At 39.9% G+C, this 27,490-nt stretch overlaps 1 protein-coding gene across 1 annotated transcript in view; it reads right to left on the reverse strand.

Moving 5' to 3' along the window:
- Window positions 1–544: 544 nt before the first annotated feature.
- CDK19 (cyclin dependent kinase 19) overlaps window positions 545–27,490 on the reverse strand; it is a 126,426-nt gene continuing 99,480 nt past the window's right edge. The window contains exons 7-13 of the mRNA XM_065632254.1: window positions 18,059–18,202; window positions 17,738–17,807; window positions 16,500–16,572; window positions 10,926–11,023; window positions 9,305–9,383; window positions 4,984–5,256; window positions 545–1,306 (exon numbers count right to left, since the gene is read on the reverse strand). Of these exons, the coding sequence (XP_065488326.1) occupies window positions 1,175–1,306; window positions 4,984–5,256; window positions 9,305–9,383; window positions 10,926–11,023; window positions 16,500–16,572; window positions 17,738–17,807; window positions 18,059–18,202 (869 nt within the window). The 3' untranslated portion in view covers window positions 545–1,174. The remainder of the gene's footprint in view (window positions 1,307–4,983; window positions 5,257–9,304; window positions 9,384–10,925; window positions 11,024–16,499; window positions 16,573–17,737; window positions 17,808–18,058; window positions 18,203–27,490) is intronic.

Below are 27,490 nucleotides of genomic sequence, written 5' to 3' on the forward strand. Positions count from 1 at the left end.
ACATGAAAAAGGAACAATTTTCAACATGCTTTTGAAACTGCACAATAATTTCTCTTAGTCATTAATTCTAACAAAAAACAATGAAATGCATTTGTTTTCACAAGTCTTAGTATCTCTATCACCTTTATATTTAGAAAACCGATTCAGGAATGTGAAAGAAAGCTAAATTTATAGAACTCTCACATACATTATTCAGGTGCTTAACAGAAAAACAAGCCCGTCATCCACATTCCTACTGAGACGTGAGGGCAGTAAATACATTTTCCTGACTATTTTGGTGTCCAGCCTGGGAAGACATTCCATTCTTCTGTTCCAACAGATCCTGAAAGCATCTCCTTTTTATTTGACTGTCCTGGTTTCACTTAAAATATGCTTAATTTAAAACTAGTCAGCGCGTGATCACTGTGATCTCAAGAATTCAATGTGAATGAGTTAAGAAATATCAGCAATCTTCTGTTTGGCGTTCAGTCCAGTAGCATGAAGCATATTTGTTGCTGCAAAGACTTGGGTGGGTTTTTTTCTTTTTTCCTTTTTCTTTTTTTAATTTATTTTTTTTATTATTATTTTTAAGACCTTGCCTGAAAACTAGACTAATAAAAACTGAATAGTAAAATACTCTGGAACAGTAAAATTTTGCTGTTCTTGACATCCATGAGCAAAACAGTAATATCCTGTGAAAATAACATAGTGCTTTAAAAAGGTGCAATATACCTGTATAGCTAAACTGGTTTGCCTAGTATAAAACTAACTATATACAAGCTTGAAAGCCTGGGAGTTCAAGATTTTAAAACTTTAAAATCCCATCAAAGAGATTGAAAAGACAGATTTATGGCAATCACTACAGCATAAGGAAGGTGCACCAGGAATCCTTCAAAATTCCAAAGGTTAAAGAAGTTAAGTGCTGGGTTCAGATCAGAAGGGTTCATTAGAGTAACCACAATGAAGCACATGCAAGGGCAGGGAGGAAGGAAAACTTCACGAGAATCTCCTTTATGGCAATAAAGGGACAGGGTGGGGAAAGTCTTCAGTGAGTGAAGTTTTCCTTTTGTCATCGTGAATTTTCACTCTGCATCACAATCTGTATTTTTGGTTCTTTTCATTGTTATGAACTTCATATTGCTGGAGTCTTCTGGCTTTTAGTCCGTTCCTTTCTGAGTGCAGTCTGCCAGCTCTCTCAGTACCTGTGAGACTGGTGAGACTGGTGATACTGGGAGCTCTGCTGAGACGACGTAGAATAGCCCATTGTACTCTGGGACTGAGAAGATCCCTGAATGTTGCTTTGGTAACTCAGGCGTGAGCTGGAGTGCTGCAGAAAGAGAGAATGGCATCAGGGGAACGAAAACCAACCCGTCAGGACTATGCAGCTCAGGAAACTTTTAACCTCTCTGAAGCTCATTAAAATGTGGCTGCCAGAGAAATTGACCAGTGGTACTGCTTGAGGTCCCATAAACCAAGTAAGTGATCTGATCTGCAATCAGCCTTAACATAGCACATAAAATCCAGGCATCTAGAAGAACAGCATGTACACACCCATCTTTTGAAGGAAAAATACATAAGACACAAGAGAGAGCAGACCCAATTTCAAAATTCAGCTGTTTCTTAATCATGCATCTATCATTATTTTAAGTGTTATTAATGCAAAACCAAACTGCTAAGGCCACAAACACCCTTTCCTAGATAGGGAATACTAAATGTTACAGAGAAACAATATATTCTTTTCCTGAGAAAGAGACAGCCATGACCTAAGAGTTACTCAATTTATCTAAACAAAAAAATGCCCAGTAGGATAAAATAATATGATTTTAATTGAGTCTTTCAGCCTGCTGCCTTATCTACTGGAAGCAAGGACAACTGCTTAAAGATGGGCATGTGTATGTGCAATGACATAACATTTATTTTCCTGAATGCTTTTTTCTTCCTCTCCACTGTTAGCTCAGTGGACCCCAATCTCAGCAAGTGAATTCATGGATCATTTGTGATCTCCAGCCTGTTGAATTTGCCCTTTTATTACCATATCCACTCCCTGTCCAGAATTAAGTGAGCTGCAATAATGCAAAGGTGCAAAATAACACAAGCTGTGAAGCCACTTTGCGTGAAAAGTACTGCTCAATGGACAGGAGACTCTCTAGCAAGGTAAAACTCACCTCAGTCCAGAAGAAAGGAAAGTCTACAAAACAACCCAGTTTGCAGTCAGCAAACAGTTTGTTTCCAGTCAGGTTAAGTGCAGGGTCAGGCAGCTACTCAATAGAATTCTGTCCACTGTCTAATTGATGGTTCTTCTTGGCTACATCCAAGGGTCATCAGCAAGACTGTGGCCAACAGCATTCATTTAGGAAAAGTATTAAGAACCTACATTCTGATTAAATAATCAGGATTATGAATTACAGAAGGCCTCGGGAGAAGTTTGAGTTCTGAATGGAAACTCCATGGAGACAGTGGGTCTGTAATACCACCACATCCTCCACAGATCAAGAATCTGCCCCATGAAGGCAAGACCCTGGTCAGTGGTCTCCATCTGAACATTGGATCCCAACCAGGTGGTGAAAGCCTCCTGACAACTTTTCAGCTGGATGATGAAGAGCAGAAACCTAAAGCTCGGGCAGTGTAAAACACCTCTGCCCTTTATTTCTGTACATAGCTTTACACCTTAAATTTTACATAAATTGTAAAACGTACTAAACCCTAAAAATATCAGACTACTTTTTATGTGTTCTGTCTAACACAGGAACATGAAAGTTGCTTTCAAGGTGAAGTACGGTGAGGCTAACGAGAGAGAGATAACAGCTCAATATTGCAGACCTCTGTATCTCAATATAACATCAATATAACTAATAGTTGTACACAGTAACTTCACTCATTTGTAAGCGCCAGTTTGGGAGACAAGAGCTTAGCACGCTGGCTTTGGAAGAGGTGTCTCCCAGCAGCACATATGCTGTTAATAACCACATTATGGCTGGCCTGCATGGTTAGCTTGTTGATGGAGTGTCTGAAACGTCAAATTTGTCTCAAAATTCTGAAAGTTTTTGCAATTTCTCACAGAAAATAAAATGAACTGTGATAAATGCTATGACGTTATAGGAACTCGTTCTGGATGAAAAGCATCAGCTCGCCATGCTAAGCAAAACACCCAAGGTCACATAAGGAATGCTCAGTATTAATAAAATTCAACAAGGAATTCACACTGTCATTTGTGGAAGCAACATATATTGAGGTTGGTGAACTACAGAAAAATTTCAAGAGACTTTGGATCACAAGCTGAACAAAACTCGAAGCAGAGGGAATCTTCTTCCTACATCTGAATGAGATATAAGGGAGTAAAATTAATGCCATGGACTCTAAGAACACATTAACTTGCCTATGCTTATTTTTGCTCCACAGAAGAGAACTTGTTTTTAAAGAAGTCAGACTTGGACAAATTGCAGACATTCCTTTCTAGAACAGAAGACCATCAGCTAGAATTTAAGGGCAGATAGCCAAACACAAGTGTGAAAATGGATAATCAGGCCGTACAATTTAGCAGGTGACGTAAAGGAAACATACAGATCGTCTTTTTGATGCCTGTGCTGTTAAAGTTTAGAAGTAAAAAGTCATAAGGGGTAAAAAAAAAAATCTGTCTGAAACAAAATGATATTTAGACTGCTAGCAACTTCTAAGGGGGAAGTTTGCCAACAATACAGAGAGCTGTATGAGGGTTTTATAATGGAGATCATCAAATGCAGCACACCAGTCCTCAAAATACAGACCAAAACAGGCCAGCCATAAATACCGTGTAGTCAGACAGCTGTAGCAATCTGTCCAGACCTCAAGCCTGTCTGGAACTTTTCAAAAAAGAAACCTACTTGTCTTTACCCTTAAATTGCCCTCAATGCCTTCATGGTAATTTGTAATTAAAAAAGTAAAACAGAAATGGGAGAAACATGTCTGGCACTAAGAAATCAATTGTCTGTGGAGAAGGTCTGGAGGGCTAAGTCAAAGCAACTCCAGATCTGAGTTTTTTAAAAGCTACTTATTTGAAGTTTAAAGCAGCCTAAAAAGACCATTCTCCAAGGTGGGATCCTCTTGAAGGCTCATAATAGACAGAATCCCTAACATCTTTCAAAATCTGCCTTTAATATCTGCCTTTTTTCTTATTCTGCTTTTAACTCATTACTGTCCCAGCAAGCATAAACTCACAAGTATTGAAGATCCTGGTAAGTTCATTGCTTTCTACATTTAGTGTAAGTCACTTTTTCAGTGGAAAAGATAATTCTAGTAAGCAAAGACAAGTATGCAAATAAAAAAAAAAATCATTGATACTGCTTTTACTTATGAATGCTACTGTGCTGGAAAACATCAATTCTGTTCAACTTCGGTCACATTAGAAACCATGTGTGCCTCTGTGCCCTGCTTCAGCATGAATCATACTGAGAAACCAAAACATCATTCCTGTGCTAACATGCATTTTTTATTTTACATTAGAAGTAGACTTCGCAAGATACTACAACAGACTACAGATCCGCCCCATACATGTGATGATATGAGGTAAAATGAAGCAGGAATCAAATGAGAGAGCCCGGTTCTAACTTTGATTCTGCTTCTCAGGACCTTGTCAGATCTGCATCTTGCAGACAATCTGATATTGCAAAGAGCTGAGTATCCGAACTTGATCTAACGCAGCATTTACGTGCATGAAATAGTTCCACTGGCTTCAATAAGATTAATCTGAAACATAAAGTTAAGCATATATTCAAGTGCTTTCCTGGAGTGGACTAATCTGCAACGCTTTATAGGGTGCAACAGATATAGCTCTTACTGGTATTCTATCGAAAATTACTAACCACGGAACAAAACCTTTAAACCCACATTTTTGTCTAATATATCACAGCACGCCTGCTCAGGTTACATGAGAAATTCATTAAAACATGATCTGTTCTTGCAGTGGGGAAAGGTAAAAACGACATTTTGGCCCTACGGTATCAGAAGCAGCAAAAATCCAAGAGGTACCTGATAATCTGAAGGCATGACAGGCCCGCCTGAGTTAGCGCCTGAAGGCCCTATGCGTGGTTTCTTGTTGGGAGGCACCTGGTTGAGGCTGGAGTCTTGGCTGTGCTGGAGCCCTGTGCCCGCGCCCCCTCCTCCTGTGCCGGCACCCCCCGCCGTCCCGTTGGTCTGGGTGCTGTTCTGCTGCTGCGGCGGCTGCGGCTGCTGCGGCGCTGCTTGCGCCTGCTGCTGCTGAGGTGCTGTTTGCTGCTGATGTTGGTTCTGCTGCTGTTGATTCTAGGGGAAGAAGAGACACGAGAGGGTCACTTGGCTCTGAACTAGGCTGGGAGCTTTATGGAGTCGCCCACTCCAGTGCCACCATGCCCATGGAGAAGGACACAGGCCTGATGGCTTGACGGGCAAACACAGCACAGCTGCATGTTGGGAGAAACACATCCTCTGTATGCTCTTGCATACTTTGTGGGGGTCGCTCATTTGTGGTCATTTTGGGTTTTTTAACAGAGGATGCTGGAGCACTGGAACAGGCTCCCCAGCGAGGTGTCCCGGCCCCAAGCCTGACAGTGTTCAAGAAGAGACTGGACAAGGCCCTCAGACACACGGTGTGAACTGCGGAGTTGTCATATGCAGGGACAGGAGTTGGACTTGATCCTTGTGGATCCCTTCCAGCTCAGGACATTCTATGATAACGCCATCTAGAATAAAACTGGAAGGACAGTCTAGTGCCTTCTACAGCTAGCGAAATGCTGAGAGAGTAGGATGGAAGGAACCATTTATAAAGCAGTAATTGCTTAACTGACTGAGTCAAAACCCCCCAAATTTCACTTGCGCTCAGTCGCAGATGTGGTGAACCACAGTAAATTATTCCAAGTGCTTCAACAGCCTTCTTCACTCAGAATCAAAACCACTTTTCAAACTTTCACTAATGTCACATTACAATAACCCAAAGGAGGTTGGCAGCATTACTGCCAGAGAGGTAAGCAAATTGACACCAGACAAACGATACCATTTCTTCCAGGTTGTGAAGAAATTCTGTGGCAGAACCAGAAATGGGTTTTATTACCGTTTTACTCTGCTGTGCTTTTAAGTACCTTGTAATGAGTGGTATGCTGGGAATACAGTCCAGAATGGTGCACTAGGTATAGGGTCAGAAAACCTTATTGGAATAGCAGAAAAGTGAAAATTGATCAGAGACAAATAGTTGAACGTGAAAGAGGAGGAAACAGTTGGAGGAAGAATCTGGCAAGGGAAGGAGAAGACTAGCACAGCGAGAGGAGGCAGGCAAGTAAGATGACTCTGGGACCTGGCAGGAAAAAAAACAAAGAGAAAAGTACCACAAAAGGGAGAAAAAAAATTAAGTAGGGGGACACGAGCAAAAGACATTGTACTCTTCTGGCTTCAGAGGGTTAAAGCGAGTACTAGGGAACAGAGGGAAGGAGTGCAACTCTGCGCTCTGTGGTGGGGCAGTTGCAAGGAAAGACCAGCCATGTGTCAGCTTTCGAGCACCAGGGATGGCTCCTCCATCTGAGCACTGATGCACACAACAGAATTGCAAAGAAAAGCAATTTCACTCCAAATGTGAGCCATATTACTTGTTCATCACAGAAAAAACCTACAGTTGTCATGGTTTGAATTAAAAAGCCTTACTGCTCTCACCTCCCGCCCTCCAATACACTTTATGAAACATTACAAGACAGTCTTTTTTTCCTAGGATATCTGCTTATATAGTTATCAAAGCTTTGAGTATGGCAGTCTTTTATAAAAACCTGACATTATCAGTTTCTCAAAAATCATGACAACCAGTTGCCACTAGTGGAAAATTCTTGATGCTCCCAGTCACCAAAAGGCATTTAGTTACCTCCGAGAAATGACAGAAGAGATCTGTATCTATGCCATTCATCGCAACAGTCTCCCAAGATACATTCAGATCAAATCTGCGATGATGTATTCATTTAACATTACAAAGCAGCCTTGCATCTTCAAGTACTTAGAGGTGGTTTGCATCTCCATTTCACATTTAGCAAAACCAATAAAGTATCCTCCTGCTTGTAGTCTTTGAATCTCAGATTCTGTTTCTCAGGAGATTTAAACTTTAATAATTTTTAAAGTTAATCAAGCCAGCTTGTAAAGAAAACTTGTTAAGAAGCAATTTGTCTTTTCATAATGGTTTGAGCTTCACTTATACAAACAAACACCAATAACTAAGGTGGTATTTGTGCTAGAATTCTGAAAATTGTCTTTTCATAGGGGTCTTTGGATGTGAGGTAGTTGTTACTGTGAGAGCTGACTGTAATTTTGTTATGTGTAAAAAAATATTGCAGGAACTCTCACAATCAAAGACAACGGTTTGTCGTAGGTCCCCTGTTTTGCGCTTTGGATATTAGCACAAAATTTACCTGACTAGCCTGAGCTTGCTCTTCTGTGCAGCTACTGCTGCTGCTGCCTGGGCAGAGACCGAGCTCTGCTCTGTCAGACTCGGGCCGGGCTCTACCTGCACCACTTGAGCGCAAAAAAACAGCTCATGCAGCAAAAACATTGTCCTCAGGTTGGTCTAGTTCATGGTGTTTCCTAAATGAATAAACTTGTAAAAGGTCTACAGTTAGTACCATATTGCCACCTGTCACCTCCCAGGTACAAATTACCAAAAGGAAGTTTGGGTCCTACCTAGAAACCAACCCAGTAGAAACTTGCCTAACAGAATCTGAATGAGAAAAGAATCTTTTCACTTTGTTTTACAAACACTCATTTTAGTTTTGATGACTAACAGTTAACCGTTTCCAAGAATGGATGCTTACATTAAAGGTTATCCAATTCAGGTATAAGTTCCAACTAAGCAGACACAGAAAACTCATCTAGGTTTCCAAAGGACTATACAGATATTTACGGTTCTAAAAACAAACCAGAAACTAATGCTATTAAAAACAAAAATCCTTTCTACTTGCAACATCGTTATAAAGAAACAAAACATGGCACAGATCCAACTTCCAGAATACCCTTTACCTTCAAATTTTCTACACTGTGAGAACACATTCAATGAGTAATGTGTTACTTATATTACCTAAATGGTCTGAAAATAAGTTTAATTTGGAGTGTGCATAAATACATCACTGTCCCGAACAATCTCAAAGACCATTTATATAATGGCTGTTTTGAATATAAACATGCCATTGTTTCCCACCCACCAACATTCCCAGGAAAAAACACAGGTATTTACTTTTAAATACACTGACTTAACAAAAGCCAGAGTCATTTTAATTCTGTGTCCTCTTTTTGGAAAAAAAAAAAAAACAACAACCTATCTGGACACAAAAGTCCAGGATGTTACCACTTGTTCCCAGTACAGAAGAATCTACAATATCTGTTCTAAAAACAAAACTTGCTGTTTCAAATGCATTGTCATAGGTTTACTTCTAAATTTGGCTAGTTTCTCATGTTACACAGAAAATCTGAAAACAGAAAATGCATGTAGTCAAATGGTTATTCCAAAAGAATAACAGCCCACGTAGTCCTCAGATAATTACAGTTTAAGGCTGTTTTCTTCACATTTTGCTAGGTTACTGTTGGTGTCTCACTGTACATTTTTAAGTGAAAATAACAAGCTGTTTCACACACTACAGCTGTATTGTCCACCCTTCACAGGACGGGATAATCACTGCGGTCACATAGCACAGCTGAGCTACATGCACAAAGCAGGTCAGGTTATGTTGCAAACACACCAAAATTTACTGTGCACACAAGTTCTTGCCCATGTCTACGGGGCTATGAGAAAGGGAGTATTCAGAGCAGATTGTTGCGACCAGAGCATTTCATTCTCCTTATTGTTCCTTTGTCTGAGGGCCCTTAAAACAAGACCAGGAAATGGCATGCAGATGGATGAAATGTTCTGATGTAGTGCCAGAAGCAGGCTGCCACTATTGATTTGAGACCCTGACAGCCACCTACTTTCAAATGTCTGGATATATGCCAGTCATACAATGGAAATGCCATTCTTTTCAAGTGATCACAATGTATTTTCATCATGCGATGGTGGAGGAGGTAGCAAGGTCCTCATGGAAGGATGGCAGCTGAAAGCAAGCTACTGTCAACAGACCAACCCGTCCAGCTCATTCCCCACAGGTCAGGGCAAACTGTGCTGGTGATACCGCCTGAGACACCCCGACGTCATCTGATACTTCTAATCTGCATGGGAAGCAGTTTTAAGAGAGCCTTGCCTGGAGAACACATTTTGGGTTAACACTTCATGTTTCATTATTTTCAGTTGGTAGCACGAGTCTTCCTTATTGCATACTTAAAAGAAAAAAAAAAAACAAAAGGAGTTTTTTTATACCTTATCCCCTTTCTCTTCAGGTTCATCTTCATTGAGGAATTCTCTTTTAGGATATGGAATCTGACAGCCAGCAAATACACTGAAACACAGTGAATAGTAAATACTCAACAAACATGTACATATGACACACATTTACTTAATGCTATATTAAAAACAAGTGCATATAACACAATTTAATTTCTTGTATTTCATGAGTCCTGTTTCCATAAGTGAGCAGCACTGTGAGCACCCAAGATAGCAGCAGATACCAGCAGTCAGATGCTGATCGTAATGTCGGATCTCTTTGCTGTTGGCATGAGGCCATCATTTAGAAATCATGGCATGGTTGAGCATGCCCAAAAGCCAGAACGACCACTTGTTGTTGATCCAGATGGCAAAATGAACAAACACGGTGTCAGAGGTTCCACAACACCTAGTTGGAACATGCATGGCTCACTGAATAAAGGGCCCGATCCAAAGAGTGTGAATGTCTTATGAACCCGCCTTGGCTTACAACAGGCTTAAATATATTTGCCAATCACAGCTGCAGAGTTACTTTCAATTAGCTTCTCACGTCTTATTTAGAGAAAAAGAGATAGCTTTTAAATTCAGCTGGTTAATGGGATTTGGAACATTCCTTAACGTTTATGGCAGAGACTTTATCATAATGTTACCCTGTAATCCATGGGGAGCTATAGCTCTGCACAGGATAAACACTAGATAGTGGTCATATCTACCAGTAGTTTTCTATCAATTTCTTAGATTTCTGTGCCAGCATTCAGAATTGCTGAAGGCATTTACAATACAATCAATGTGACATGATTTTTTAAAGTGTGTAAACAGTTCCTAATCTAGCTGCTAAGTAGTGTTTGGCTTATCCAAACAGAAAAAGAAAGGAAAAAAAAACCCAACTAGTCTCAGCTAGACTCCTTTTACACTCCAGTGGCTGTTGCCTCCTTTTAGTGTTGCCTGCTAGCTGAAGAAGCAGTGAAAGCAAAGGTGGAAGATTCCCTGCATCCAGCTCCTGTGGATCATAATGCTATGAACCACCATACTTCTGAAAACAAAGTCAGCCAGTAGGAACTGAATATATCATCTGAATTTTTCATGACGGTAGAATATATAGAGATATAAAATCTGTACTGTCGAGTCTTCTGAACAAGGGACCTGCGAGATTTTCGGCAGACACAGGTCTCTTCACCTTTCTCTCCTCGTACTGTTACCCGGTGCATGAGGGCACAGGAAGGGGCTGTAGGTCAGAGAACTCTCCTAGTCCTAGGGAGAGGCCCAGTGACACCAGGCAATGGAGAGCAGGGCTCTGTGAGGCTGTGTAAGGCAGAACAGAACAGGGCACAGACTCTCTCAATACTGCAGTCATACTGTCACACTAGCTTTGGTAGTACGTTCAGAATTACAACACTAGTGTGGTACTGGGTTATTGTCCATGATGACTTAGTTCTGGCACCAGCAGATACAGACACTTCAGTACTATACTAATAGTTTCTACTGAGCATGCCTGAGGTACTACTTCTTGTGGATACAGCTAGATATCTGTGAATTTTTCAGTCATCATCTCATTTCAGGGAATAGCATTTAGCAGAAAGACGACACTTCTGAAGAGCACAGAAGAGGGAATACATACTCTGATGTAGGCAGAGGATCCTCTTGAAAGTAGGGGTCCTGCAAAGCCTGCTCTGAGGTAATTCTCTTTGTAGGGTCCATAGTAAGAAGCTTCTGAAGCTGCAAAGCATAACATTAAAAACGGCAAAGAGTTTATCAAACTATCATTTTTCTAACTATGATTTAGATGTCTCAGGATTGTGGATTGTTAGATTATTTGTGGCTTATCCAGACAAGCCCAAGTTAGCATTGCTTGTTCAGAAAAGTTTCCAAGAACTAGAATGCACATCCATCAAAGCACTGTGGTTGTGAAACACTTCTCACATAAGAACTACAGTTATCAGGCAATGTAAATTGCTAAGGCTGAATCACTGTGCTAAAGTGACACTAAATTCAGATACTACGGGTTCATAAGGCATCATTTCTAAATAATGGTGTTTTGTTGTGGAACATGTATAGATTTTATTCTGTTCTGTACTGCTGATGCAACAGGAAAAAAGTGTCAGAAGAGACTGAATGAGATCAGGAGTCTCCATATCGTTTTAGGGACAGAAACGATAAACCTTCATCTCTCGCGCTGGTGTCATTCCCCAGTCAGAGCCCTCTGCCACTCAGACAAGCTCCCAGTCCCACTCTGATTGGTACTGAAATGAGAAAGGGGAGAAGCAGACCCTCCCTACTAACCTTCCTTCCTTGCTAGGAGGAAAGCAATAATAAATTTATTAGCTAGAATGCTGTTGACTGCAGCAGGCTTTAAAAGAGGATTACAATATATTAGTTATACAAAACAGGAATTACAGGGAGAACATACCATTTCTAGTTATTTATTTATCACATTCTGATAAAGTCACAGTAGGAGATTTGGTTGCTCAAATTACATCATACAGGATCCTGCTCTCACACAATACTCTCTTAATTCAAGTCAACAGTGAAAATTAAACTCCTTCTGCAGAGGGCATCTTAGCTCAAACTCTGTCTTCAAGATCTCCAACAAAAAATTCCTGGATATTCAGCAAAAGAATGTGATTTTGGCATGAGTGTTTGGGGCTTTTTGTTCCAATAAATCAAAAATCTGATATACAATTCTATATTCTATAGCTATGGTAAACAGCTTCAGTAAAAACACTCATCCTCATCAAGAAAGATAATTCTCTGTATTTCCTTTCTCAATAGTTAATCCCACTTTGTAGATAAGCTCTCACTAAATTCTCTGTACTTTTGCCACTTCCTTCCCTCCTTAAACCCATACTTTATGTGCCATAGACCCCAACAGACTGACAACACATCAAAGAGTCACTTGCGCTGTCACACCATCTATCAGTTCACTTGAAACCAGCTCCTGAATTGACTCCTGCATCTTGTCCAGAAAAACACCTCAAGATGGTCCTGCACTGCACACACCTGGACAGTTTGCACAGCACACTTATTTACTGTGGTTTGTGTTGTCAGACAACCCTTAACCCTATGTTTCCTGTGTATCTTGACAAATTCAACCTCAAATGTGCTGCCAGCTCTCTACACAGTGACCTCACATGATCCAATGAACACAAGACAACAGTTTTGGTATTCAGCATCTTTATTTCAAATCCCCACCTCTCCCTATGTGTAAAATTTTTGTTAGTTTCAGTGGCTTGTGACATCATTACAGGTGATACAAATTTACTCTCCCCTGTTCCTCCATAGTGATGGACTCTCATAGAATATTAGGGATTGGAAGGGACCTCGAAAGATCATCTAGTCCAATCCCCCTGCCAGGGCAGGAACACCCAGGTGAGGTTACACAGGAAGGCGTCCAGGCGGGTTTTGAATGTCTCCAGAGAAGGAGACTCCGCAACCTCCCTGGGCAGCCTGTTCCAGTGCTCTGTCACCCTCACTGTGAAACATGTTCTGTATAAGGCAACTCCTGGTCTTCGGTACCAAATGTGGTCATGGACAGAAGAGTACAGGACATCAACCTCTGCCCCCTGGACTCCCTCCTCAGAACTGGTTGCTGCAATACTACTCAACAGAAAGCTCCTCCAACTTTCTGCCATATAGCACCTTCATCATAAACTGGCTCCAAATGTGACCTGTATTCTTCATCATTCAAAGATAAGGCTGTTGTATCATAGCAGAAGATCTATCTAGAAGATGTTGGACCTTTTAATGATGTACTCATGCCCTTAGTAATCCCTCTCCACCCCAGAGGATATGATCAGTTTGCCCATTCCAGGTGATACCACACATAACATCACTTCAAGTAAGATATCCAAGATATCCGGCCTATCAGTGATGCTACTGCGAGCCAACTTTCTTTGATGAAGTCTGTAGCTTCTGTTGCTCCTAAAAAAGTGAATAAAAATGTCTGGACACATTTTTTTTCTTCAGCGTAGCAGCTCCTAACACAATATAGAAACCTGTGAGACTGGGCTTCATCAACAGTCTCATACTTCTCAGCAGCTCTCAAGATTGCTCACAGTCAGGCTCTACTGGCCTGACACGACAGCTATAAATACTATGCTTGTAACACTTCCAGGACAATAAGAACAGATGCCTCTTCCTGGATGGAAAACATTCTGCCCTTCATGTAGTTACTAACATTCAATGTCAATCAGCAGATCAGCACAATATCCTCCTCTTTGTCAAGAATGACTTGCTGTCCTGCACTGGTCTACTTGATGCTGTATTTTCTCCATGCATCACACTTTCTGTACTCATTAGCACATAGTCTTGACCAATAAACGTTACAAAGTAGTTGTCTTCTGAGATCACCTTGCAAGATGGAGGTTACCTCAAAAAAATAACAACCACTTTGAACACAAACAAGGCGTTTTAGGGAGTCTGCTTCAGAATACATGTACCTCCAAGCTCATTAGCAGACACATTTCTAATCTCTTGATTTGGGAGAGTAAAGCACACCTTTTCTTCAAGATCTGCTGTTTTTTAGGATCTTTCACAATATAAGGCAGGAACTGAGCCTCTTTGCTACAGCATAACTGTGGCAATTTAGGTACATAGACCTCCTCAGTGCAGTAATGAGGTGCTAAGATAATTGCCCATGTTCCTGGGTACTCTTATGCAGAGCTCTGGGAGACTGACCTATTTGAGTTCTCATCCTTACAGTCATATAGCGGAATACAGAGGTAGACAACTATTTGTTTATTCAGTCACCCTGTAATAACTTATTCTCACTACTTCATGATATAAAGTTCCATTATTTCTATGTATATAAACAGATATACTATGCCATATATGGACATATATTTTGCCACCCTATGGTTAGTTTTATGTTCTTTACAGATCTGGTCAATATTTCCCTCTGGAAAAGTAGCCTACCCACTCAAGATGACTCTAAACTTAGTGTTCATAGCTTTGACGAATTTGCCATATAAGCTAACAGCAACCCATCCGCTTCTTTGCCTTTCCACCAGGCTTTCTGGTGGCTTCCGCCTTTAGTGGGAAAACAGAGGGAAATTCAGATGCTAACTAATGACGTCTCTTATGATTGTTGTCTTTTCAGTTCGACTCTTCCTCCTGATCATTCCAGTTTGTGCCCAGTAAGTTGAGTTTAAGAAATGTTAATTTTTTTTTCTTGAAGTTTCACACTTCTTATGTCTAAGAGCAAATCTTCGTCAGGATCTAGAGAGAAGACTGCTAAGCTGAATCTGTAACTAGTGATGACCACCCTGATAGCCTTCATGTTTGACCAACCTGATAGCCTTCTATGATGGTACGACTGGCTGGGTACACGAGGGAAGAGCAGTGGATGTTGTCTACCTTGACTTCAGTAAGGCTTTTGACACCATCTCTCACAAACTCCTCATAGGCAAGCTCAGGAAGTACAGGCTGGATGAATGCATGGTGAGATGGATCATGAACTGGCTCGATGGCATAGCTCAGAGGGCTGTAATCAACAGTGCAAAGTCTGGTTGGAGGTCTGTAGTTAGTGGGGTTCCCCAGGGGTCAGAGTTAGGTCCAGTCCTCTTTGACCTGTTCATCAATGACCTGGATGAAGAGACTGAGTGCACTCTCAGCACGCTTGCTGATGACACCAAACTGGGAGGAAGGGCTGACACACCAGAAGGCTGTGCTGCCATTCAGTGAGACCTGGACAGGCTGGAGGACTGGGCAGAGAAGAATGTAATGAAGTTCAACAAGGGCAAGTGCAGGGTCCTGCTCCTGGGGAGGAATAACCCCAGGCACCAGTACAGGTTAGGGGCAGACCTGCTGGAAAGCAGCATTGCAGAGAAGGACTTAGGAGTTCTGGTTGACAACAGGCTGGCCATGAGTGAACAATGTGCCCTTCTGGCCAAAAAGGCCAACGGTATCCTGGGGCGCATTAGAAAAAGTGTGACCAGCAGGTCGAGGGGGGTTCTCCTTCCCCTCTACTCTGCCCTGGTGAGGCCGCATCTGGAGTACTGTGTCCAGTTCTGGGCTCCCCAGTTTAAGACAGGCAAGGAATTACTGGAGGGAGTCCAGTAGCAGGCTATGAAGATGATTAGGGGCCTAGAGCACCTTTCTTAAGAGGAGAGACTGAGAGAGCTGCGTCTGTTTAGCCTGGAGAAGAGAAGGCTGAGACAGGATCTCATCAATGTTTATAAATGTCTCAAGAGTGGATGTCAAGAGGATGGGACCAGACTCCTTTCAGTGGTGCCCAGTGATAGGATGAGGGGGCAAGGAGCACAGACTAAAGCACAGGAGGATCCATCTGAATATGAGGAGAAACTTCTTTACTTGGAGGGTGCCAGAGCTGCCCAGAGAGGTGGTGGAGTCTCCTTCTCTGGAGACATTCAAGACCCGACTGGACACACTCCTGTGCAATCTGCTCTAGGTGAACCTGCTTTAGCAGATGGGTTGGACTATACGATCTCCAGAGACTCCTTCCAAACCCAACCATTCTGTGATTCTATGATGGAAACAGACCACTAGAACTCAAGTCTCATTACAGAGACTCCCTTTTCACTTCGAACTTCATTCCTAAATTTAGACAGCACTAAGTCATCACAGAGGCATCCAGAAATGATGCTGTATTAGACAGAGCAACCCTGTAGTCACTTACAATGAATGACTCAACTAGGTAACCAGCAAATACGTTTTTAGAGATACTGTTTAGAATCACCCACAGAGCAGAGGTGGGCTATCAGAGGCAAGAAATAAAAAATAAAGAAAAAAAAAAAGAAAATTACTGCAGGAAATAATTACATTTCTTCAAGATGTTTTGCCACATACACATTTATTTTCCTTTCCTCTTCTCTTTCTTCACAAAATTCTTTAGCTCTTGGGAGCCTTTGATAGCTCTCCCAAACAACATGGACTCAAGGGATATATAATACTCATTTTCTTATTTGCACAGCAGACCTAAGGGTAAGGCTGGATATACAAGTGCCTTGCAGATCTTAATTAGATAAAAGCTTCAGATGTTGAATATCAGAAATTTAAGAACACCCTCAGCATGAATATACATGAAGAAAACAAATCTCAAAAATGGCCAGTTAGCAATAACTTTCTTTCCTTAATGTCAGTGTTCATTAGAATGAGATGGAGGAACAGACACAGATATCACCATCAGAAATGCATTTAATTCCTATTATCATAGTGATTCTCAGGTTGTACCTACCAAAAGAAAAACTTTGCTGTCAGGCTTGACTTTGTGTTTCTCCATGTATTTTATGAGGCTACTATTGGCATATCTGAAAAATACAGTTAAACAAAGACATTTCTGAAATAATACAGCATTAAGAATATGGAACTGCACCAAGTGATCACAAAACCATTTACCAGCCCTTAGTAAGTAAGCCATAAAAAGAACTGCTGTGGGAAAAATGTCAGATATTTATCTAGCAGTTGATACTCTAAGTGTGACACACTAAGCTTTTCACTAACAGTAGTAGTATCGACTGTGTACAGATTATTTCTGTGGAACATGCAGCTTTTATAGTACATGGATAAGCTGTTGATATGGGCATATGACAGAGAAACTCAAACTTTATACTCTAGTTTTCTAAAGCAACTCTGCCACAGAAAGCATACAGCAGTTTGTAACAGCACAACTACTAAGCTATTAAGTTGTTTCCAATCTACTATTCTGTCTCCCTGACCCCAATCTGCAGCAAACCACACAGTCCTTACAGTTCCGAAGCTCAAAAGTGTCAAATATGCATGATCTATGCCTTGCCTTTAATCTACAAATACACAGGCTACCTATAGCCATTTTCAGAAGGAAGAAGCTTCAAGCACAGACAAGCTTCATATCTTGTCTAAAGCCAGTGTAATGAATCCACGGCAGAGCAGGAAACAGAACCTAGAACTCCTGTATTCCTGTCCTCTGCCTTACAACAGAGTCCATGTTGCTCCTTACACCACTTGACTAATTCAGCCAAAGCACCAGGAAACACTAGTAGTGGAAAATTCTCAGACCCCAGATGGGCTTTGGATCACAACCTATTGACACATCACCTTCCAGAGGAATTTCTGTCCCCTGCTTTACTGTCTCCACATGTCTGCTGGTCAAAAGGATCAGGCAGGTGCTTCCCTATTTTTTCTCACACAAAATGAATGAAGTAACAGCAAATACAAGTGGTTTAACCAAGCTCATTTGTCTGTGCCTGCCATAGATTAAACGGCACTTACAAGGACCCCTTCTAGGTAAATGAAAAGGCCACTCTGTTGATGCTTTTAACAAGCAGCTGAGGGAGGGAACACCAGTTAAGCAAAACAGCTAATTCAAAACAGGTCAGCTGTCACAGTGTGAACCCAAACACTCCAGAATCCCCTCCCCAAAAAGCCAGAGGATCGAAGGTAATTTCTGCCTATCTGCTACACTCACTGAATTGTTGTTGCATTATCATCACTTACGTTGTTCTCCTGAAATCTTTCTGAAGAGTTGGATATTCTGGCATCTTCCTTATGTCTTCCCAGTCTTTGTCTTTGGTAGAGGGGGAAAAAAGGAGAAGCGTTTACAGTTCTCAAAGTGTAGTTTAAGTAATACATAAGAAACAACAACGGCAGCCATTTGACTTTTGGTTTTTGGCCAATGCGATTGTTCCATAGTTGTCAGCGTTTTCAAATCTGTCAAACTGACAGCTTCTTCATAACTACACAAACAACTCGTCATTTCCTTCAGAAAAAAATCAACTCAGTTGCATTACATCTGACGCTTTAATGAAAATAAATTACCTGCAGGGAATCCCATTACACTGAAAATGCGATCTAGCTGGTCGTGATGAAAAGGATTACTTGTTTTGATGTCCTCCTGACGACAGTGAAATATAGGTTCTGAAGTCAATAGTTCAGCAAATATGCAGCCAATTGCCCAAATATCTAAGAAAGAAAGGGGATAATTAATGCAAATTTACTGTAGTTTGTCACTCTGTTTTTTGTTTATGCACAATTTCTCAACAACCTCTATAACCACAGTAAGATAAAATGCCTCACCGTACAATTACATACAGTACTTTAAAAATAATGCATTAATATATTAGATTAAGAAAGGGTAAAGTGTGGACACAGAGGTTTTTTTTCAATCAAGGTCAGAGTCTCCAAAATCTTTTTCAAGCTGTACACAGGCAGTCCAGAACTTATTCACAGTTATAGCAGAAACCTATATAATATTTGCTGACAACACAGCTTAAAGGGCATTCAACTGACCATCAACACTAAATGATAAATCCTCCATAAAGATACACTGAAATAAAAGTTCTATCACATACTTCAGAACAATTCAAAACAGATAACTGATAACCAAATAAATACTAATAAGGAAAAGACTAATGACACGTATGTTCAGCCAAACAGTGCAAGCTAGTTAAAACGGAGAAACAAGATCCTAACTTTAATCAAGAATAGAAGAGTAATTACCCATTTCCACCGTCTTACAGGTGTGGAGTTTTCTCTCTGCTCCCCTTACAGGAAAGCCTGATAACATTTCCTTCATATTTCACAGTTTCGACAGGGTATAACTTGCTCTGTGCATTACATCACTTTCTCAAGGTTTTATCTTCCTTTCATTTTCTTATTAGCCTTATCTGCATGAAAACAAGATCCTTAGCTCCTGAGATTTTATCTTTTCAAGCAGCTAATGCAGCATATTAATCAAAATTCCTGCCTGGATAGTAGGCATAAATTATCTACTCCAGAATAGCAATCACTATTTGAACAATGGCATCTTAATTTAACAGTATCTACTCACTCTTTTTCATACTAGATAGCAAACTGTTTGGGAGATGGTTTATCTAGAGGCCAAAGGGCTTGTAGCCCTCCTGGTTTTCATGGCTTTCTGCAGTGCTCACCGTCCATCAGATTCTGAGAGAGAGGCTGGGCCACTGCTCATTCTTCTATTCACTACTTCTATATCCAGACTGACCTTTTCCTTTTAAAGAAAAAAAAAAAAAATCTAGTATTCTTCTTGACAGCAAAGCTGAACTGGGAAATCTCCCTGATGTAACAACACAGCAAACTTCAAAACTCTGTTCCTCCTTCATAAGCCGAACTGTGCAAGAGCAGGACCACTGTGGCAATGCATTCCCATCTCCTGACAGAGAGCACATTTTAAACCCTTGGAGAATTCAGAAAGACAGACATTCTACCAACTGGAAGTTACATCTGAATAAACACAGGTCACCCCCAAGCTGGTGTTGCATTTTCTACGGAACAGCATTAACTGGGGAGACCGGACTCTGATGCGTCATTATATTCTCTACTAGTTCATAGTGCTGGGGTTCAACCCTTTAGGTTTCTTGCCAGATACTCTTCAGCTTCAAAGAACTAATATAAAGTAATCCAAAACACTTACTACAGAAAACCTGAAGCTTTAATTTCCGTACGCAGCTCAAGCAGGCCAGGGTTTTCTCTTTGCGAATCTAACTTGCATGTAACCTGATCTCAAACACATCCTTGGCACATATTGAAACCATTCTTGCAGTTAATGATTTGCTGGCAAGTTTGGCTAGTCCTTTTTTAAAATAATATTCGTAATTTACAGTAATTATTTACCACATGTGGCATGTTTTCTAGCCAGAACGCCTTGTTAAATTCTGGCAAGTTTAAAAGCTTCATCAATACAAGCCATCCTAATAGGTATTTATTTCCTACATTGTTCATATTAGTCAACCAAATACAAACTTCAGCTTTAACTATGGAAAAATGTGTCAAAAATTATCCAGTTCCCTATCCAGTGCCATTTCATGTGTTTTCAGATTGTGGTCCCTAAAAGAGATTAATGATTATTACATCTAATCCAAATAAGAAGTACTAACCCTCTGAAATGGGCATTTATAGGGGCAAATCTTAAAACACATAGGCAGTATTTTTCCAGTACAGTACATTATTAGTCTAGTGCACATCGTCTGCCTCTAGCACAAGAGGAACTTCTCATAATGTTGTATAACAATTTCATTGCAAATACAATTTCTTTTTAAAAGCAACCACCAAAAATAAGTGGCAAAAATGACCCAATAATTGGTTCTCTGCTCCCCCCTCTACTAATGATCAAGAAGGTGAGTTGTCTCATTGTTCCTGAGCCAAAGCAAAACTATAGACAGTATCCACTTTAACTTGTTATGTCCTGTGAGGATCCTAATAAATTCACCAGAGTAACACAACCATTCCTGTAAGGATAGTTCTGTTTCCTACAGCCTCTTCGACTATCATTAGGTTTCAGGAATGATCAGTGGTTTTTACTGCCTTTTTTTTTTTTTTACTTTGCTCTTGAAGACAGTTTCCTCAGGTCCCATTAAAATCTATTCACCAGTGAAATATCCTTCTACCGTAACAATATTTCTCAAGTACTACGTAACTTTATAAAAAGAAAAAATAGCCTTTTAAAGATGTTTACTTGTGGCTGGTAAACAGACTTTCCATATATATGCCTGGGTGCACAGATTATTAGAATATTTGTAAGGCTACCCATGTCCCAGTTTTAAAACCTGTGACTCTAATAGCTTTATAGGTCAGCTACTAAAGCTGAGAAAATCCTGCATGCCCTGCTCTACTTTAGCGCTGTAGCCAAGGAGCAAGTACAAAAGGCTGCTGACAAAGCTGTTTCAATGATACGGCCGATTAAGCACATAAATGCTCATGTATTCTTTTCTTTCTATGGCACAATAATCTCATTTCTATATTTGTTCCAATATTTTGGAAACACTCTTTAAGAATATTATGAGTACTTAAGACAATAAGACAATTTATTGAGCAATAGCCTTGATTCTCAAAATGAAACATCTTTTCCCATGCATATTAACTAAAATGTTTCACTGAAGACAGGACAGAGTCCAAGATTAAATACTTTGTGTTTCTTAACTACATCGGAGAAAAGAAATACACAAACAAGCTCTTAGTCTCACACAATTCTTTAATGAAATTCCGTTAAATAAAGTAAGCCAAGAATTGCAAAGCATCTATTTAGCTGCAATCGATCTGAGGAATTCATCATCAGTGAGGTCTGGTTTAGTAGCATCTACACGTCAAACAATCTGGGGTTTTTTGTTTTGAACATAAAGTCTAGACTTTAGGACATGTCTGAATGCTGGTAAACGAAGCGAACAGTGGAGGGACACCAGAATACAGCTTCTCTATGTCCACCAAGGGCTAACGCAACGACCAGGGTAACCAAAAGCCAGTTAGTGAGGCCTTAGCCCAAACAAGGCCCCATCCAGGTCATCTGAAAGAGCTACAACATTTATGTAAGATTCACCCAAACTTTCAAATCAAGGCAAGGACAACAAATACCCCAACAGACTGGAAATCTGAATGAAGGCTGTGCCGGCAAACATGATATTTATTCGAAAAAAATATGCACAATTGGTCTAACAAAAATCTTGCACCTCTTATGCTGAGCACAGCAGCAGTTTCTAAATTTATTTGGAATTCTTAGACACAGTCACCTAGGAACATGGAGATACTATAGAAAAAGAGTTCATTAATTTTCATACTGGCTTTAAACATCTAAAAGTTAGATTTAAAAGAACAATTTACCTTTAGAGGGGAATTTCTCATTTCTTTGGTCTGATAACATGATCAGCATATACCTGTTGCTACCATACACACGGGGAAGGTCTTCCCTTTTGTATGGGAGGGTCTCAATTTTGGTATGTTTCATTTAAACTTCAGTCAGCAAAATAGAAAGTCAAGGGAGGAGTAGTTACTAGCCTTTTAAATTTGTCACTTTCTATGAAGAACTGAGAATGTGGTCAAATATTTACATGTGACAGGCTTTTCATGGGGAAGCAAGAAATGGTGTCAGTGGGCTAAGGGTAAGAAATTTGGTATCACTCATTGGTTAAGTTAGGCGGTGTTTACTCATCTTTAATCAAGATCAGTAAACTTGACTGAAGAACAGACATTTACACTGTAAAGCCACAAAAACGAATGTTCTGCAGACAAAAAAAATACTTCTTGGTAATCTGAAGGATGCTCACAGTCAGCCAGACATGTATCTAAGAGCAATGTTTTATTTCAAGAGCATGTAATCTCCTGTGCCATGATGTAGGGTCAAGGTAATACAAAACTTTTAAAGGCAAAACCATATTAATTCAAATCAGTCATGAAATCTATTATCCTCACACCTTTTTTTTTTTACTGTGTGCCTCCATCCTACCTTTTTAAACTCAGCTGCCCTCCTTTCATGTTTGTACTTAGAATTTAATTAATTTCAATTACTACAACCTTAAACATTTTGAGGCATCTTGATGATATTCTGAGTTCACTGAAATCAACTGTAATTTTCTATAGGGCTTTATTGGGCCAGGACTACTTCATCTTCTCTAAACAGAGTTATTTTATGTTGTTGAAATATTCATTTTCCCACTTAAATTTCTCTTCCTCAGCGTATCAGCATTAAATGAAGATCCTGGATCATATGACTTCAGACTTCTGCTGTGCATTAGACACATTATCTAGCTTGCAACATTACACTTAAATTACTGTAGTAAGTTGACAACACAGGTACAATAGATTTAATATGGGAAGTGGCAGTAGGACCAGAGGTAGTAGTCCTCTCATGCAGCAAAAACATGATTGCAAACAAAGAAACCCTGTTAAAGAACTTAAATCTTTAAGGTACAGAACTTCACAACCAAAAATGTGGAAATTCCAGGTTTATGGTTCTATATGCAACCTTGTATTTTCCTTTTGCAGCTTACGTACTGAAGACAGGCATCCTCAAAGAGAGGAAGGTGCAATCTTAACAACAATTGTACTACCGAGCACAAGAGCTAAACTTTTACAGCATTATACTGCTTTTGTAAGGATTTTCAGTACATATCTTCCCAAATGCTTACCCCCTTACATCCCCCAAATCCTATATACCACATTTTCATCAGCAATTCTTTCAACTCTTCACTTGCGTCTCCAAGACTACTACCATATAAACTACAGATTAACTACATTAGGTAGCAGCAGAGCAGGCTAACATCCTTGAGAGACGGTATAAAGTGATAGTTGCATGAACGCGAAACAGAGTGATGGTTCCCTCTTCCCAGAAACTGGGGTGGGCCTCAGCCTCAGGTGATGTTGCTTCAGGGCAGCAAATTAGGTCACTGGGACAAGCACTGAGTCCTGGCAAGGACAGTGTGTTACAGCCTCATTTTCTTCCTAATCCTAAGACTTGAGGTGCATCAGAGGGGTTATTATTTTTCTGCCAACTCCAGTATCTCCAAGATGTAGTAAAGAACGTACTGTTACTTTCATTCCAGCAACAGCAGTGCTTATACCTCGGAGGGTCCATGAGGTACTCTGGCGGGCTGCCAAAGCCTTTCACAGAAACAAAAGTAAAAAGAAAAACGTTCTTTCAGTGACAATTCATCGAAAGCACAAGGAATGTAATGGCTGACACAAAAGGCAGCTTTGTAGCCTCAGGGCTGCTTCCCCCTACCAAATATCAAACAACTGCAGCAAGTAAAGTATGGAAGCTTCTCATTGCAAAGGTCACGAGCCTCTTTTCTACTGCAAAGTATTAGGCGGGTCTAACGCAAAAATTGTTACCGTTTCCTCCTGTAACGATGGAATAATTAAGAACAGGCAAGCTATGTCACTGGTAAAACAGTATTTACAAAGCTTTTCAGGGAACATCCACAGCTTTGCATTTACAACTTATCATATGAAAAAAAAAAAGGACCAACAGTATCATCTGATCATAGGACTGGAAAGCCAGGAACACCAGGTTCCTAATTATGGTGCTTTAGCAGTAATTGCCCCCCTCCTTCTCCATTTTTTTCCATCTTATTCCACCACTGCAGGTAAGTGCCTAATATAATATAATCTATATTGTACAGATAGCATACCATATTAGCAAATCGTTGCCATTTTTTGTGCTCTTCTGAACTGTAGTGAATGAGAAGAGAGCAGTACATATTATTTGAAAGGGAAATATACTTTTTTTTCCCCTGAATTAAATGCAGAATATTTTGACAAACCAACTTTTCTGTATACAGTGAAGCTCTTTGGAAGTTAACTGCAAGCTAAATAAAGAGGGACAGTGAGTTTATAACCTGTTGTGTGCTCTCACTCAGTTTGTGTCATTAACTATTACAACTTTTTACTAGGTCCATCATGTCAACACTTTCAGAGCTAACATAAGGTGAGCAAAAGGCCTGCTATCTGGTAGACTGAGTCATAACAAGGACCATGTGTGAAGAGTACTCCCCTGGCCTGTTCCAATCCACAAGACAGTCTTTTCTGGGAGTTATTAAAGCTTTTGATGTCTACCGTATTTCAGTCAACAGAGGAATGCACACAAATAAGCTTTGCATCTTGGCACAGAGACTTATTTGTTCTTTTAAACAGAGGAGTTTACAATATCTTAATGTTTCTGTTACTAAGGGGTTCAGACTTACAACTATTTCTAATAAGACACAGAGAATAACTCCTACATAATCACAAGCGAATCTATCGGATGGGCAACAAAATAAACTGCTGTGAAATTTAATTCTGCTGTCAGTCACAGCTATTGCCAAGAAGCCTATTTGTGAAGCAATCCCACCTGTCCTGAGAACAAGTCATTCTACTCAATCAGTGCTGTAGTGATGAAAGTTTGAGCTGATATTGCTGAAATAATTGTACCTGAAGATCTAACTGATGGATTAGCTAAAAAAATTCCTCTGCATCAGAAGTATGCATCTTGTTATGACAGTAAGTACTTGGTTTTCAGCCAAAATCAACTTTTGTAAGTGAACTTTTCAGATAGGGTAGTAAATAGAGCACATTAAAAGCCTTTGTTACTGCACTAGTTAGCTAGGGTAAAGTGTGTATGGAACCAGGTTTTACCACAGACAACCTTTTGTATCTTGAAATGGCAACCTTGTGTTTCATTTAAGAAAATGAAATTAGCCTTTAGTTCACTGCTTTGTAAAGGAAGCCTTAAAAAATAAAACCAAATCAAACACCTCAGAGATGCAAGTTCAACTCTGCACGAAACAATTCACATACTCATATATAAAAGGAACAATATATTTGCAGTATATCCTGAAGAATCACAATATATCCCAACTGACATGTACAGAATGGAATTGAGTATGAAGAGAAAATGGGCAAAATACATCTCCTGACCTTCTCCAAATGCTGTCTTGCTTTTTTGTGTCATCATTCATGTTCCATTTCCACATTAGGATCCATTATTTGCTCTGGGTTATGACAGACACTGCAAGAAGAACTCCTGCCTTACTTCCCTAAATCAATCTCTTTTTTTTTTTTTTTAAACTAAGTTCAGTGTAGGTTGCTCAGGGAGGTTAGAGACACAACCCTGCTGCTGCAAAGCTCATCTGCCTGGTAAAGTGAGACACTAGGGAAGGAAAAGCTCATTCATGTAAGTGGCCCTATATTTATTAACACTTGGGAAGAACACACAACTGTAAGGAAAAAATAATTTGAAGGAAAAAGACATGAAACAGAGGAGGTTTGGCCCACAAATCGCTAATGATTTTTGATGTACATGGAGCTAAGCACAGACAGATTTTTGAAGGCATCTCTTGTTCAAAGCGGTTTTTAATGACAAAGCTCTTACTAAAGAAGATATTCTGCCATCTAAGTATTTTTATGTTATTTTTCCTGCTCTAAAATAAACCATATACAGTTAAGCCATAGTAATCATCACACAATAGAAAATCTGCCAAAATACTGAATCAAAAGGCAAAAGCATCTGGTTCTTCCCTTCATATGTTTTGCAAGAGGAAAGAATCATGAACATATGAAAAAGTATTGTGTGACCATGACTTGAAGTTTACAGGTTAATTTACAGAGTGATCTAAATCAGGACAATGAGGAGATTCTAGTTATGACTGAAGATTCAGTGGGTTTGTTTTAGTTTTCTTTTGTAATGTCCAGAATGTGTATATTAATATAACAATCCCATGGACAATTGAGTTGCTGTCAGCATTCTCAAGTTTCCTAAAATACTAATTAAAATGTAGCTTTAAAATGTTCTATTTAAGTGACCTAATAATCCTCTATAAAATTTTACATTTCTTATGTGACTGCAGTGATAAGATTGTGGAGTGTAGCAATTTTTTTTAAAAAAGAAGAAACATGCATAGTATTTTAAAGATCACTGTCAAGCAAGAGGAAAGAACAGCAATAAATCATCCAGCACCTGCAATAACTAGATAAGACAGCAACAATTAATCTTTGGTATTAAAATATTTTGCCTCTCAGAAAAAGCATGAGAACGGCTGTGATAATCAAAATGAAGAAAGTTTACCACATGCCAAAATAAGTTTACCACAAAGTATCATCTGAATCCAATTACTTCCCATGTCATATAACATTGCCCAGGGCATGAACAAGGCTCCGTTCTTGGTGTAGTCTGAGTTTTTCTTTCCAGAGCGAATAAATGAATATTTTCCAAACTTCTCTACTTTTCTAGTTTTTCCACAACCCCTTCTCCTCAAATCAAAATCTCTAACAAACAGGAATGTGGATCCCTATGCAGCAAACAGAAGCTGACTGACTATAGATTTACTTTTCTTAACTATCTCTCACGGATGTTTAAAAGCCGTCCCCATACCCCCATGGCTCCACAAACTACAGGTGGGGAACCTCCCCTGTGCATTTTTGCTAAGGACTCTTCAGTCTTCTGGTTGGCCCCATTTGTAATGTTTGGTTTACCAGATTTTCCAGGTAGGTCTTATTTTTCCTCCAGAATACTTACTCCTCCCAGAGTAAGAGATCAGAAAAGCTTTAGGCATCGGTCCAAGATTTCCAGAGGCCCCACAGCCTGGCCAGCGTGCCAACAATCTGCGCACACAGTAAGGACATCTGATGCACTCGGAACGTGTGGGACTCGCTGCACAGGCAATAAGGAACACATATGCACATATTTCCATCCTAAATCCTACATAATACACCCCTCTTCTTCCCCCACACCCCGCACATAAAGTTGTATGGAGTTGTTAAAACTCTGAGGGATCCCAGCATTCATTATATAAATTAATTCCCTTTGATACAGCTAATATTTTCCCATGACATTTGCTTTTAAAGGCATTTTGATATTTACTTATACCTTTCACACTGTCCAGCTTCCATAACCATATGTTATTCTGGAAATAGGATGAGGTGACAGTGTACTGCCCAAGCTTTAAATTACAGTTTCTCTATACCTAGATCTTTTTTGGGCTTGTG

Source organism: Caloenas nicobarica, chromosome 3 (assembly GCF_036013445.1).
Source record: "Caloenas nicobarica isolate bCalNic1 chromosome 3, bCalNic1.hap1, whole genome shotgun sequence".
Taxonomy (NCBI): domain Eukaryota; kingdom Metazoa; phylum Chordata; class Aves; order Columbiformes; family Columbidae; genus Caloenas; species Caloenas nicobarica.